The sequence below is a fragment of the Pleurodeles waltl genome, chromosome 9 (assembly GCF_031143425.1).
Source record: "Pleurodeles waltl isolate 20211129_DDA chromosome 9, aPleWal1.hap1.20221129, whole genome shotgun sequence".
NCBI lineage: Eukaryota > Metazoa > Chordata > Amphibia > Caudata > Salamandridae > Pleurodeles > Pleurodeles waltl.
In genome coordinates, this window is record NC_090448.1 from 209,246,097 (window position 1) to 209,262,897 (window position 16,801).

The 16,801-nt window shown below is 43.6% G+C and overlaps 1 protein-coding gene across 1 annotated transcript in view; it reads left to right on the plus strand.

Moving 5' to 3' along the window:
• ACOX2 (acyl-CoA oxidase 2) overlaps nucleotides 1-16,801 on the plus strand; it is a 256,635-nt gene that overhangs the window by 64,081 nt on the left and 175,753 nt on the right. Inside the window, exon 6 of the mRNA XM_069206549.1 lies at nucleotides 14,234-14,349. Coding sequence (XP_069062650.1) covers nucleotides 14,234-14,349 — 116 coding nt within the window. The remainder of the gene's footprint in view (nucleotides 1-14,233; nucleotides 14,350-16,801) is intronic.

Consider the following 16,801-nt stretch of genomic DNA (forward strand, 5'->3'; position numbering starts at 1 on the left):
AGGCAACTCTACACCTGACCTCTGCACAGGTGAATCCCTCTGTTGCCCCTCTGTGAAATGCACAGACTGAAAGAATGGAGCACAGTTACCAAGCGCATCTATTTTAAGTGCTGTATCCTGGAAATTAGTGTTATTGGTCAGCTGTTCAAATTGTATTGCTACCAAGCAGTTGAACGTAACAGAAATAAGGTCGAATTTCTGTTTCAAAAGTTGTAGAAGGGCCTGGACATTAAAAAATTGTAGGATACTTACATTTAATGTGTCTAGTGTGTGCTTAAGTCTCCTCTTCATCATTTTGTCGGCACTGGCAAAACCAGTAAGTCTGGCATTGGCAATCCGACTTTTGGGTTTGAAATGGTATGTTCGATGGCATCTGTCGCTGTAGATACGCATGTTTTGCAATAGCTCGCCATCTGGTGTTGGGCCGGAGTGTTACAAGTTGTTTTTCTTCGAAGAAGTCTTTCGAGTCACGGGACCGAGTGACTCCTCCTTTTGTCTCCATTGCGCATGGGCGTCGACTCCATCTTCGATTGTTTTTTTTCCGCCATCGGGTTCGGACGTGTTCCTGTCGCTCCGAGTTTCGGAACGGAAAGATAGCTAATTTCGGAAGATTTTCGTCGGTATTGTTGCGTTCGGGATCGGCGTAGTTAGATTCAACACCGCATCGAAGATCGAAGAGCTCCGGTGCCCTTCGGGGTAGTTTTTCGATCCCCCGTCGGGGCCTGGTCGGCCCGACCGCGTGCTGAAGAACGCCGATGGAACGGACCCCGTTCCGTTTCTGCCCCAAATGCAACAATAAATACCCCTATACAGACCAACACTTGGTCTGTAACCTGTGCCTGTCACCTGAGCACAGTGAAGACACCTGCGAGGCCTGTCGTGCGTTCCGGTCCCGAAAAACACTCCGAGACCGTCGAGCCAGAAGACTTCAGATGGCGTCCGCGCCGACAGCCCACCGAGAGTTCGAGGAACAAGAAGAGGAAGGTACCTTCTCGATCCAAGAATCGGACTCCGAAGGATTCGACGATACACAAACCGTGAGTAAGACGTCGAAAACCACACAGAGGAAGATTTACAAGGCCCAGGGGACGCCACTGCCATCAGGCCATGGCTCCACCCATAAATTCGGTGACCGACCGTCGGCACCGAAAAAGGCCCAAACAGTGCCGAGATCGTCCGACTCCGGTCGAGACACCGGCACGCAGCCTTCTCGGGACCGAGAAAGTGCTGGAGACAAGCCTCGACACCGAGATGCCGGTGTGGACACGGCTCGACGCCGAGACAGCGGCACCGAAGAAGATCGACGCCGAGAGGTTTCGGCCCCGAAAAAGAAAAAAGTCACCTCGGAGCCGAAAAAACACGCAGACAGGGTTTCGGTGCCGAAACAAACTGCAAGCGACCCAGCTTCAGGCTCTTATACAGAAGAGCACTCGCTAACCTCCCAAATGCAAAAGCATAGGTTTGAGGAAGAGCTACAATCAACTGATGTAGACCATACGCAAAAGCGTATTTTCATACAGCAGGGGACAGGAAAAATAAGCACCCTTCCCCCCATTAGAAGAAAGAGAAGGTTGGAGTTCCAAACTGAACAGACACCACAACCAAAAGTGGTGAAAAGAGTTACCCCACCACCCTCTCCTCCGCCCGTGATTAACGTCTCACCAGCACAAACTCCATCACACTCCCCAGCTCACACCACCATAAGCCAGGGTGACCAAGATCAAGACGCATGGGACCTATACGACGCCCCAGTGTCAGATAACAGTCCGGAGGCATACCCTACGAAGCCATCTCCACCAGAGGACAGCACCGCGTATTCTCAAGTGGTGGCTAGAGCAGCACAATTTCACAACGTAAGCCTCCACTCAGAACAGGTCGAGGATGATTTTTTATTCAACACACTCTCCTCCACCCACAGCTCATACCAAAGCCTGCCTATGCTCCCTGGTATGCTCCGGCACGCAAAAGACATCTTTAAGGAGCCGGTCAAAAGTAGGGCTATCACACCAAGGGTGGAAAAAAAGTATAAGGCGCCTCCTACAGACCCGGTTTTCATCACTACACAGCTGCCACCAGACTCTGTCGTTGTAGGAGCAGCTAGGAAAAGGGCCAACTCCCACACATCTGGAGATGCACCACCCCCAGATAAAGAAAGCCGCAAGTTCGATGCAGCTGGTAAGAGAGTCGCAGCACAAGCTGCAAACCAGTGGCGCATCGCGAACTCCCAGGCACTACTTGCGCGCTATGACAGAGCCCACTGGGACGAGATGCACCATCTCATTGAACATCTGCCCAAGGACTTACAAAATAGGGCAAAACAAGTGGTTGAGGAGGGACAGACCATTTCCAACAACCAGATCCGCTCCTCCATGGACGCTGCAGATACAGCTGCACGGACAATTAATACATCTGTAACTATCAGAAGGCATGCATGGCTCCGAACGTCTGGATTTAAACCAGAGATTCAACAAGCAGTTCTCAATATGCCTTTTAACGAAAAAGAACTGTTCGGTCCAGAAGTGGACACAGCGATTGAGAAACTCAAAAAAGATACGGACACTGCCAAAGCCATGGGCGCACTCTACTCCCCGCAGAGCAGAGGCAATTACAGCACATTCCGTAAAACACCCTTTCGAGGGGGGTTTCGGGGTCAGAGCACACAAGCCAGCACCTCACAAGCAACACCGTCCAGTTACCAGGGACAGTATAGAGGAGGTTTTCGGGGACAATATAGAGGAGGGCAATTCCCTAGGAATAGAGGAAGATTTCAGAGCCCCAAAACCCCTACTACTAAACAGTGACTCACATGTCACTCACCCCCTCCACACAACACCAGTGGGGGGAAGAATAAGTCATTATTACAAAGCATGGGAGGAAATCACTACAGACACTTGGGTTCTAGCAATTATCCAACATGGTTATTGCATAGAATTTCTACAATTCCCTCCAAACATACCACCAAAAGCACAAAATTTGACAACACACCATTCCAATCTCCTGGAGATAGAAGTGCAGGCACTATTGCAAAAGAATGCAATCGAATTAGTGCCAAACACACAAATAAACACAGGAGTTTACTCACTGTACTTTCTGATACCAAAGAAGGACAAAACGCTGAGACCAATCCTAGACCTCAGAGTAGTGAACACTTTCATCAAATCAGACCACTTGCACATGGTCCCACTACAAGAAGTATTGCCATTGCTAAAACTACACGACTACATGGCAACTTTAGACCTCAAGGATGCTTATTTCCATATACCAATACACCCATCGCACAGGAAATACCTAAGGTTTGTATTCAAGGGAATACATTACCAATTCAAGGTACTGCCTTTCGGATTAACAACCGCACCAAGAGTCTTTACCAAATGTCTAGCGGTGGTCGCTGCACACATAAGAAGGCAGCAAATACATGTGTTCCCATATCTAGACGACTGGCTAATCAAGGCCCATTCGTTAATAGAGTGCTCAAATCACACAAATCATATCATACAAACCCTCTTCAAACTAGGGTTCACCGTCAATTTCACAAAATCCAAAATTCTGCAGCGCAAGGTACAACAATACCTGGGAGCCATAATAGACACATCAAAAGGAGTAGCCACTCCAAGTCCACAAAGAATTCAAAATTTCAACACCATCATACAACGCATGTATCCAACACAAAGGATACAAGCAAAGATGATACTACAACTCCTAGGCATGATGTCTTCATGCATAGCCATTGTCCCAAATGCAAGACTGCACATGAGGCCCTTACAACAGTGCCTAGCATCACAATGGTCACAAGCACAGGGTCACCTTCTAGATCTGGTGTTAATAGACCGCCAAACTTACCTCTCGCTTCTGTGGTGGAACAACATAAATTTAAACAAAGGGCGGCCTTTCCAAGACCCAGTGCCACAATACGTAATAACAACAGATGCTTCCATGACAGGGTGGGGAGCACACCTCGATCAACACAGCATACAAGGACAATGGAACGTACATCAAACAAAACTGCATATAAATCACCTAGAACTTCTAGCAGTTTTTCAAGCACTAAAAGCTTTCCAACCAATAATAGTTCACAAATACATTCTCGTCAAAACAGACAACATGACAACAATGTATTATCTAAACAAGCAAGGGGGGACGCACTCCACGCAGTTAAGCCTGCTAGCACAAAAGATTTGGCGTTGGGCAATTCACAACCAAATTCGCCTAATAGCACAATTTATACCAGGGATCCAAAATCAACTCGCAGACAATCTCTCTCGAGATCACCAACAGGTCCACGAATGGGAAATTCACCCCCAAATTCTGAACACTTATTTCAAACTCTGGGGAACACCTCAGATAGACTTGTTTGCGACAAAGGAGAACGCAAAATGCCAAAACTTCGCATCCAGATACCCACACAAACAGTCCCAAGGCAATGCCCTATGGATGAACTGGTCAGGGATATTTGCTTACACTTTTCCTCCTCTCCCTCTCCTTCCTTACCTGGTAAACAAACTGAGTCAAAACAAACTCAAACTCATATTAATAGCACCAACTTGGGCAAGGCAACCCTGGTACACAACGCTGCTAGACCTATCAGTAGTACCCTGCATCAAATTGCCCAACAGGCCAGATCTGTTGACACAGCACAACCAAAAGATCAGACACCCAGATCCAGCATCGCTGAATCTAGCAATCTGGCTCCTGAAATCCTAGAATTCGGGCACTTACAACTTACCCAAGAATGTATGGAAGTCATAAAACAAGCCAGAAGGCCATCCACCAGGCACTGCTATGCAAGTAAATGGAAGAGGTTTGTTTGCTACTGCCATATTAATCAAATACAACCATTACACACAACTCCAGAACATGTAGTGGGTTACTTGCTTCACTTACAAAAAGCTAACCTGGCTTTCTCTTCCATTAAAATACACCTTGCAGCAATATCTGCATACCTGCAGACTACCTATTCAACTTCCCTATATAAAATACCAGTCATTAAAGCATTCATGGAGGGCCTTAGGAGAATTATACCACCAATAACACCACCTGTTCCTTCATGGAACCTAAATGTTGTCCTAACTAGACTTATGGGTCCACATTTTGAACCCATGCACTCCTGCGAAATACAGTTCCTAACCTGGAAGGTGGCATTTCTCATCGCCATTACTTCCCTAAGAAGAGTAAGCGAGATTCAGGCGTTTACAATACAAGAACCTTTTATACAACTACACAAGAATAAGGTCGTCCTAAGGACCAATCCTAAATTTTTGCCAAAGGTTATTTCACCGTTCCATCTAAATCAAACAGTGGAACTTCCAGTGTTCTTTCCACAGCCAGATACCGTAGCTGAAAGGGCACTACATACATTAGATGTCAAAAGAGCATTGATGTATTACATTGACAGAACAAAAAACATCAGAAAGACTAAACAACTATTTATTGCATATCAAAAACCTCATGCAGGAAACCCAATATCAAAACAAGGTATAGCCAGATGGATAGTTAAATGCATCCAAATCTGCTACCTTAAAGCTAAACGACAGCTGCCCATTACACCAAGGGCACACTCAACCAGAAAGAAAGGTGCTACCATGGCCTTTCTAGGAAACATCCCAATGCAAGAAATATGTAAGGCAGCCACATGGTCTACGCCTCACTCATTCACCAAGCACTACTGTGTAGACGTGTTATCCGCACAACAAGCCACAGTAGGTCAAGCCGTATTAAGAACATTATTTCAGACTACTTCCACTCCTACAGGCTGATCCACCGCTTTTGGGGAGATAACTGCTTACTAGTCTATGCAAAACATGCGTATCTACAGCGACAGATGCCATCGAACTGAAAATGTCACTTACCCAGTGTACATCTGTTCGTGGCATCAGTCGCAGTAGATTTGCATGTGCCCACCCGCCTCCCCGGGAGCCTGTAGCAGTTTGGAAGTTACCTTCAACTATTTATATATGTATCATCTCAACCTTAAATAGGTGCATACTTAGTCACTCCATTGCATGGGCACTATTACTACAATTCAACTCCTACCTCACCCTCTGCGGGGAAAAACAATCGAAGATTGAGTCGACGCCCATGCGCAATGGAGACAAAAGGAGGAGTCACTCGGTCCCGTGACTCGAAAGACTTCTTCGAAGAAAAACAACTTGTAACACTCCGGCCCAACACCAGATGCCGAGCTATTGCAAAACATGCGAATCTACTGCGACTGATGCCACGAACAGATGTACACTGGGTAAGTGACATTTTCATTACAAAACATTTTTTGGGGAGCAGTTGCTGAGGCAGTTTAACCTAAAAAAAAAATGGCCAAAAGGCACATTTTTTCATTTTTAAAACCGTACATTTCCATAGTAGTCTCCTGGTGGGAACACTTTTGTGTGTAGATGTGCTCTTTGTGAAAGTGCAGAATGCGTCACTCACAGTGAAGTTAATCAGTGGCTGAGGTGACTGGCCCATTGCCCATGCTGCATGCTGTAGGGTGTTGAAGGAAACTGTGAATGACACAAAAACAGATGTTATGTGTACTTACATATCGCGCTAATCACCTGTGAGGTTTCCAAGTGCTTAGCAGGTGGGCAGACAGCTGTCTCCTGCTTGCTAAAAAAGACACCTATAAGTAATTATATCATACATATATTTTTATGGAAATCAAAATGTCTTTGCTAAACCAATCGTAAAAAAAAGACAGCAAAATTGGTCAAGTTAGGCAACCAGGCTGCATTCTACATCAGCTCCATAAATAACTCCTTCGGGGACTGTGACATGACTGGGAGCACACAGCCTAAGTCATTCTAACTAATTTCTAACCGTGCCTTTTTCACTATCCTCCTTTTGGATTAGTATCACCAAAGTCACCCATTCCTTGCAAAGTACCAGAGGATTTGCTCATGTGCTCTGCAATATTTATGTCAAACCAGCATATAACTAGTTCTCTGATCTCAACATGTTTGCCTGTCATGCTCAGTTTTTAGACTCCAGGCCGAAGAACATCAGAATGCAACTAGTGATTATCCTATTGTAGGAAGTCTACCTTCTCAGCATTGTCACCCTAATGTTTCATCTTTATCTGGACCCTATTATGTGTGGCTGTACACTGTGCTCTCTGTGCACCTTACCCTGATAACTAGAAGAAAGGTGACTGTGCTTCCCCCTTAAACATGGTTAAATTGACTTATTCCTAACTGACACATTTATCTTGCCTAAAAAGCCCCAAGTATATGGTGTTAGAATTACAAAAAGGGCGTAGAATTTAAAAGCCTGCATAACCTATTGTCCATCCAGAGTTGACCTACAGAACATGGTGTTCGATATTGGGTCGCTAGTTGGCAGAGGTATACACCCTGTCCAAGTAGGGACCACAATCCTAGTCAGGGTAAGTGACAACACAAACTAAATTATCCTGTGCTCACCCTGCGGTAGCTTGGCACAGAGCAGGCAGGCTTCTCTTAGAAGGCAATGTGTAATGTATTTGTGCAATACCTCATACCAGTGGTTCCCAACCTTTTGACTTCTGTGGACTCCCACTTTATCATTACTGGAGCCTGGGGGCCCTCCCTGAATCTTTTTTGGAATCCGGAGACCCCCCCCCACTGAGTCATTACTGAAAGCTGGGGATCTAATCTGTTAATATTATCTATTTTTCTAAGCCGTCGCGGACCCTCTGAAGAGGCTTCGCAGACCCCAGGGGTCCCCGGGCCACAGGTTGGGCACTGCCTCATACAGTAACACAGTAAAACACCACAAAAAGCACTCTGCACCAGTTTAGAAAAATAGATAATATTTATCTGAATAAAACAAGATCAAAATTTTAAAAAAATACTAATATGCACAAGTCAAGATATCACTTTTTGGAGGTTTAAGTAAGTCTTAATCCATATGAATCAATAGATGCATCTCTTTAGCACAAAGTTCCTGTGATGCGTCAAAAATGCAGATGCTGTGGGTGGCAGAGGAGGTGAGGCGCTGGAAGGCAAAACAGCACATCAGTTTTTCCGGCACCGCAGAGATGATGCATAGATTCTTTCCTTTGAGACATGGCGATACGTTGATTTCGGGACACGCATCCTTGGTTCCTTACAGCTGTGTGGGGTTTGATGACAAATTGACACCCAGGGATGATGCGTAAAAAATTCAAATGTGCTGTGATGATGGAACCACGGTGAAACAGGTGCTGTGCTGATTCTGTAGACACTGTTGCGATTTTTCAGCCGTGAGACAGATGAGGAGTCGATTCTGCAGCCGTTGCGTGGATTTTTTTTTTTTCTCCAAGAGTATTGAACGTTTACCTCAAAGCATGCTGATCATGACTTACTAATTCTTCACACTAAGCAGAGCATGCACCCAAATTTGTTGTTCATTGTCACGCAAGGGGGAAAACATAGCACTGACCCATATCTACTAACCACCACCAGAACCAACTACATGACCATGGTAACAGAGTGGATGAGAACAAACTGCCTTAAGCTCAACTCCAACAAGACCTAAGTACAGGTCTTCAAAAACAAGACATCACCATTGCAAGCCACCTGGTGGCCTACAGAGCTTAGACCAACACCCCCTGACCACATCAGAAATTTGGGGATCATCCTGGACGACAAGCTCAACATGACAGCACAAATCATAGCAGTGAGGGCTGCCTGCTTCCACATCCTTCGTATGCTGCGAAAGATATTCAAATGTTTGTCACATCGCATTACACAAACCCTCACTCAAGCACTCATCACAAACAGACTTGACTACGGCAACTCATTTTATGCTGGACTCTCTATGCAGGTCCTACACAGACCATCCAGGAAGCTGCAAGACTCATACTCAATCTCCCTCGCAGCAGTCACATCTCATCCCACCTCCAAGACCTCCACTATCTCATCATTCACAAGCACAGCCACCTCATGCACACATGCAAAACTTTACACAACACTGGACCAGCATACCTGAACAACTGCATACACTTTCACAAGCCCGCCAGGGACCCATTGTCAGCCTCACGCTCACTCGCACATATTGACAAAAACAGAGCAGGAGGGTGCTCGTTCTCATACATCGCACCCAAAACATGAAACAACCTCCCACAACACATCAGAGCCTCCTCCTCCTTTCTTGAGTTCCACTAGATGAGGAAGACCTAGCTCTTAGAATAACTCTGCGGGGACTACAAGCCTACACACCGGCTTTAGCGCCAGGCTACCCTCACAAGTGACAAGTGCGCTGTACAAATCGACATAAAATAACATTGGTCTGCTGCTGGTCTCATCCCCTGCGCTGGCACTCTAGCAAGAGCGTTGTGCATGATGCACAACCTTTCACTGTAGTGCAGAGGTGATAATGATTTATCTAGCATTATATGTGTAATGGCAGCATACCTTCCAATATAGATCCATACGACTGTACAACCATAGAAGGATCCCACACATTGGTTGTGTACTGCAGCACAACATGCAAGCATTAGATTCATTGACAAATTAACACATTTCACATTGTTTATGCTTGCCTTAAGTAGACATTAGTTTTTTATGTTAATCCCGGTCTGGCTATTTTAATAGATTAGGCTTTGTTTCAAAACCTATTGCTTTTTGCACTGATTACCCTTGTAATGCCTTCTTAATTCAAACCTGTGCAAAGCATTTTTTTTTGCACTGAGGGCTCATTTTGCGCTGGATAGTAAATACTTTGCATCGCTTTGCGCTTGTGCAAAGCCTTATTAAATCTGTGCTGCGATTTCTAAATACCACTGTGCTGCTGTTTCCGCGCACACTCTTCTCTGAAAAGTCCCCTCTATAATATGTTACATTTCTCTTCCTCAGTGAGCCCACTGCTGTCATCACAATCCACAACATCATAGAAAAGTAGATACCCACCTCACTTAACACAACCATCACAGTAGATATTGTAGGATGGCTGTGTGGTTTAAAATATAAAAATCAGCAGAGGAAATACAATATACTATTTTCAGTTTTTGAAAGTACTTTTTTTTTTTTAATCAAGCCATGTTTTCACACAAAGAGGCAAAATGTGTATATCCGTCATATTTTTATCTCAAACATAACATATTTAATATTCCTTGTTTCTTAATTTGTATAGAAAAAACACAAAATATGGATTTTGCCTAGTAGTGATGGTATTATTTTTAGCTTTTCATTTTTTGCAAATCTAGATTAGCTGCATGAGTAGGAGAACCCTTACAGCTTCCTACAAAGTATGCAGGGAGGGATTGCAGTGTGACGGAGCAGTCAGACTGCTCCGGTGCTCAATCCTGGATAACTGGGGCCACAGCTTCTGTTTAATTCTGCAGAACCCCTGCTCTAGGCATTAGGCAACTAGGGTGTGCTTTTACAAGGTGGCAGCTGAGTGGGTGTAGATGCCAATTTAAGTGGAAACTTTCTCCAAGCTAAGCTTCTTTGGCACAATTCTACTGTCTTACCTTGTTCCAGTCTACTTTTTCCATTACCTCTTAAGTGAACATCTCACAAATATATCCAAATGCACACTTGAATGTGTGTAGCCTACTACCACTGCTTTCACATCGCACTCTACCTATTGATCCCTCCTCCCCTCTTTTAAGTAGATCCAGGGTGAGAGACTGACTACTGGAGCCTGCATGATGTTCTGAGTGCTAAAGTTTAGATACCATACAAATTCTCCGGTATTAATTTAGTTGAGCCAATATTCATTATTAATCAGTATGCATATATGTCACTTTTTTAGTGCTGCTTTTGCTTGGTCCGCCTTCATTTGGTAGCTAAAGTTCCAGTTTCTCTTCATAAAGGTTTTGATCGTGGGAACTTTTGTGTTTCACTGAAAAAAATGGTCAGTCTAGACCCCAGAGCACTAAATTGTAAGATCAATCAGTCTCATCACTTAAAACTTGTACTATCCTAGAGGGATCGAGATTGCAGAGAGGCTTGCAGTTGTGTAAACTTTGAATTCTGAAATTAATTGTTTCCATGTTATATATTGCCTTTCATCATTATCCATCCTTGATATTGACCAATTTAAGATCATGAGAAAGGCCTCAAATCTGAAAAACCACTGATAAAATGTTGATATGGACCTAGCACTAAGGCAGGGGCTCCGTAGAGCAACTACCTGAGGCTTAAGCAAACCACCAACATACCTCCGTCACATACTCAAATCATGTTGGCCATCGTGGAAGTATTGCTTTAACGAAGAGTGTAGTTCATCAAAATGTTTTAATCCTAAATTGATCAAAAGTTAAAAAGATGAAAACTTGGAAATGCTTTGCATTCATTCTGTTGTAATGAATGCAATGAATAAAAATGCAAGAACGGTCCAATGCCTCGTTTTCAAAGAATATAGAAATTTGGAATAAATCATGTGTACTTTACTGTGTGTGCAGTGATCAAATAATGACATACCCTTTTTAGGTAGAGCATAGCAGCATGCAAGCGCTGCTTTTCTGACTTGTTGGTATGTATCTGGGCTTTTAACCACATCCACCGCACGCCCATCACTATCACTTGTTCACGGGCTTGCCTTTAAAAAATCCTTTCATTTCGTTGGTAAATGCTTTACGTTTGGCCCTCCTTAGAGTGGTTTTGTTACTGCCTTGGCCATTTCCCCTGTTACAGCTAATTGCACTTTTGCTGATATGTTTGACTGTGAGTGAACTTCTTTTTCCTTTTGTGTGTCTTCATGTTAATGCTCATGGCTGGTGGCTGTCAGCTCGCTTATGTGAAACTGTATTACTTTAATTTTTTTATTAGTTGTTTACTGATCATGTTTTTGGTGTGTGTTGTACTTATTTCTCTTTTATGCCCTTTCTTCTTCTCACAACAGCCTCAGTTCTAAGGGCACAGGCCGATAAGCTAATGCTTTTGCAATATTTCGTTCTGAGCAGCTCATTTTGTTGTTTTTCACTATGGGGGTACTACAGTACTGCTTAGAAATGGCGCACAAACCAAAATCCTCCCCGGCTATCAGGCGCACAGGAGTTGAGCTGGGCCCTGGTTTCAGTCGCTTTCAGAAGCACCTCCGAAGGGGAAAAGAGCTTTAACAAAAACAGTGCCCATCTGTCTTTCCAGGGAAGTTTCCGCTGCTTACCAGCAGCCCGTAAATATCACCTTTTGTGTGAGCTTGTTACATTAGTTGCTAGTTCTGATCTGCCTAGTTCATGTTCCTCGCAGCAGGCACATTAACCTTCTGCACTACCTTATAATTAGTCCAAGCTACCTCTAGAGAAAAGTACGTTCTCTCTCCAGAAATAACATTAATCACCAGAGTTATTTTAACATTTGAAGATTGAATGCAGTCTGTGATCTTCCTACAGAACGTTCTTTGCAGCAGCCACATTAACCCTCTGCACTGCCTTATAATAATTCCAAGCTTCATCTGTTGCTTACAGCGCTGCATTCAGTATGACCAAAAGAGACACTTGGGAAAGTCATAACAAAACTAAAATGAAAGCGCAACACAAATAACAGAAATTAACCTTCTTTGCAATTTCCAATTAGCTTGCTTTAGTATTCAGTACTCGTAAAAGTATATTCAGCAGTTATTAGCGTGCGGTGTAAACTGGCAGCTGAACCTAGAAAAAAAATACTTTTTGTGTATGCAAACAAGGCAATTGTGGGTCTTGTAAGCTAACAACAAAGCTTATGGCTTTCCCTCCAAGGAAAAATAAATCAATCTTCTGAGTAGAGTAACAGCTGGGTCTAAAAGAAGGCACACTTATTATGTTTGCAGTGTTTAATTTGAGGCGGTGTGTTCTGATGCAGGGCACAAACAATTTTTGTTAAAGGGCCATCAGTTATTTTTCTGATTTACTGTGGGCAAGGTAAAGAATAATGTATTAGAAATGCAAACTCTAACATGTGAAAATGTCCTTCCACTCCAAACTATAAACAAGCTGCCAGGCTGGAAGATTAGACAGCAAGATGTTATCATGTTGTAGAAAATATTTTTGAACACAAAGACATGAATCACTCTTTACTCGTAAACACTGTGAAATAGAGCAAATTAACATAAAAAAAGACTGCTGGGGAGACAAAAGTTTTATATGCAAAACAAAAACACAGAGCAGAAACATTAGCATGTGTTCGTGAAAGGGCAGCACCACCCAGATGAGAGTGTAAATGACTGGCTGGCTGGCTTGCTCTGTAGACAGCAGCGATATTATCCGATGCTATAAAACTTTGTGAAGTGAATCACACCTAAACAGTGTAAATTACAGCCAAACACCATGTGGGACACACCAGTAAAACAACATGTAAACATAAATATTAAAAGACACAATTGTATTAATATGCACGCATTAGCTTTTAAAACAATATTTATTTTCCGTGTGGCCAATGTGTTCCATGGTTCGACTATAGGTTTTAAGTCGAAATCGTGTATTTTGTAAGCTCATATTTGCCTTCAGTAAAACCAACATTTGTGTGCTTCAATTAAGCTTTGCCCAATTAAACACTGCTAATTTTTCATTTTTTGCTGCAGATAGAGGAAGAAGGTAAATGGAAGTGCTTTCGTTTTTTGCAGGGCCACAGGAATTATATGGCAGGAAAAGACAAAATTATGAGGAGAGGTTGACCAATTTATGTGGCAAGAAAATTCTGGTTATGCATTTACAGTGCCAGTAGATCTAACTCAAGAAAATGCTAGACCTATTGCATTGCAAATGCTTGTTATACATGGTGTGTTGGCACAGCGTCAGTCAGCATGTGGTTAAACAATGTATGAGCAAAGCCTGCATGCCAAACACAACAGTTCAACTGCATCGAACTGGTGGTCGAGTGTCTAACTTTGGGGTCACTAACCTCATAGGTTTTGCAAGTGCTATAGTGAGTCCGCAAGGGAAACACTGTCTGCATTAGCACACAGTACCTTACCTCCTACAAGGCCTTATGCCAAAGAAAGACCTCCCTAGAACCGGCTCTCTATGCACCAGGTCATAGTACAGTGTGCCCCTGCTAATGCTGTTATTTCTTTACTCTGAGACATTCCATAATGATAAAGCTTAATATGGCATTACAGTTGGTAGTTCTGCTTAATGTACTGCGATGGTTGCTAATTATAATATTTGATGAGATAATCGCTATTCTAATCTTGTCCAATGTAACATTAAAAAACATTTGTCAGTAAGTTGGGGTGTCATTGATCGGAAGTATATTTTACTATAGAAAACAATGGAGACCTATGGTATGGTTACAGAAGCTTTTATATGTTTACATTAAAATGAGTGGAAATTTACTGGTTCCATATTTTCTATCTTCAGGAATTGTGGTTGGTGACATTGGTCCTAAAATGGCATTTGAGCACATTGACAATGGTTACCTCATCCTGCGAGATGTCCATGTTCCTAAAGAAAACATGCTAAGCAGATATTCTCAGGTAATTATTTTGGGCCACCTGCTATAAAAGGAAGACTAAGATGTTACCCTCACAAAGTGATAAACTAACTATCCAGGCAAACCTAAACAGTTATTTAAGGTTCAGTAAAAACATTGGCCTTCATTACAACCCTGGCGGTCAAAGACTGCCAGGGCTGTTTTGGAGGTTGTACCGCCAACAGGCTGGTGGTACAAACTCGGGGATTACGACCATGGCGGAATTGCCTCGATCGCACCGCCGGTTTTCCGCCACGTTGGTCCTGGCGGTTGTAATCCGTGTGCTGCCCAGGGGATTACGAGTCCCCTTCCGGCCAGCCTTTCCATGGCGGTTCCTGAAAATCTGGCGGAAAGGGTAGTCACGGCACCCGTCGCATGGCCGCAACATCGCCGGCTCCATTTCCAGCTTTCCGCCCACCGGCCCAGCGGGGATGTCATAATGGCCACCGCGAGAGTGCGGCCGCACAGCGGTTACAACTTGATGGGCGGCGGTTCCCCTTCCTATTTGCGACTCGCACCGTGATCCTAAATTGCTTTGTGACCGCGAACGCGGTCGCAAAGCAATTCGCAGTTACCACCAGTGTCACACTGGTGGTAACCCATTCGCAAAAGGGAAGCGGTCCCCATGGGACCACTTCCCCTTTGTGAATGTTGCCAAAAATGTTTTTTCAGAGCAGGCAGTGGTCCAATGGACCACTGCCTACTCTGAAAAAACGAAACCAAATGGTTTTGTTATTTTTTTTTGTATTGCAACTCGTTTTCCTTTAAGGAAAACGGGCTGCAATACAAAAAAAAACCTGCTTTATTTAAAAAGCAGTCAGAGACATGGAGGTCTGCTGTCTTCAGCAGGCCACCATCCCTGTGAGTGCAGGGACTCGCTATAGGGTCGCAAAATGCAACCCACCTCATTAATATTAATGAGGTGGGTCTTTGCGACCCCATAGCGAATCGCAGATGGTGTCTGAGACACCGTTCTGCATCCGCATTTGCAATTCAGAAATTGCGAGTCGCACCGACTCGCAATTTCCTAATCGCAAATGCGGAAATTGCTACATCTGGCCCTTTGTTATCTGCAGGGTATGATATAGTTCCCCATTATTAGAATGAATTATGTATCTACTCCACAGAGCTACAAGGAGTTCGTTTAGAACACTAGGTTTTTTATTCTCAATCATTCGTTATTCTGAGGTTATTAAAATATTTCATTTGGGTAGTTATAAACTCTTAATGGTAAAAGTTAAATATATGTTTATTAGGGTAAATACACAGATACACCTTCATTCTTATTTTGCGTGCTAAGGGCCCTTTAAGTGCTCCACACCCAATTGTAATAGAAAATCAAAGAGTTCTCTCTCACCCCTCCAGGCACCTAGCGTGTGACCTGGTGTTTACACACTGCCGTGGGACCAGCACGATCAGGGGCACTTTATGATTCACTGAAGCCTGGCCCTGGTCTAAGATCCTGCTCGAGAAAACTGCCGGACCCGAGATCCGGTTGGATCCCCTATACTCCAGGACTCATTATAGAGATGTTGGAAGCATTATGCACATCACCGTCACACATAATCACTAGTTTTATGAAGCCATTCTACAAATGAAAACACAAAAGGATATTCACTTGATAGCAAACATTAGCAATATTAGACATTTTCAAACCTAAACTTTACACAATTGGTACGTTTTCTAGAAAGTTGGATTTTAATGTCTTAAGGGCCGACATTTAACCTTTGTTTAAAAAAAAAAAAAACTCTATTTTTGTACATGATATCAGTTGTGAGTGTTTTCGTGCACAGTGGTAGGCATATGTTACGCACAAGTGAGTGAGCAGTCCTTAATGCAGAAACTGGGGTATGAACCGCCTCTCGGCGTGTAGGGTCAGTCATAAAACATTTCATACATATTAATAACAAACAGACCCACTAGAAAAAAATAAAGAATTTCACTTCGCCACTGGATTCATGCTAGCCTGGCTGATGGGGGGGGTGATACCCCGAAACCGGTCCCAGGATGCTTGTTTTCCAACCCAAGGAGGACCTGACCTGGCAGTTCGGGCTGGACTGTTCCCATGAGAAACAGGGTCAAGACTTATTTACATATGGCTGGGTCCAAACTGGAGTGACATGGTGAGCAAAAGAACGATGGATTAAACCCAGTTATCAGTGACTGGGGGGGAATGTTTGCATTGTTCAGCATTCCGTCTATCATCTTTTTTTAGTGCATATGTGCAGCATGTAAGCACAGATCTATCTGTCACATTGAGTATGACTGTTTCTATCGAAGAAGGGCCTAGGCTCATTTGCTTATCATTGCCCCCTGTTTACAGAGGCACAACAAGCATAGTCTGGAATGGGCCCCAGAATCATTACCAGTGGCTGAGATTTTTGGGGTCTTTCCACCCATCATATTTTTGCTTCTCTGTGTGTGACATCATAAGTTCGGAGGACATGCGCAGATTT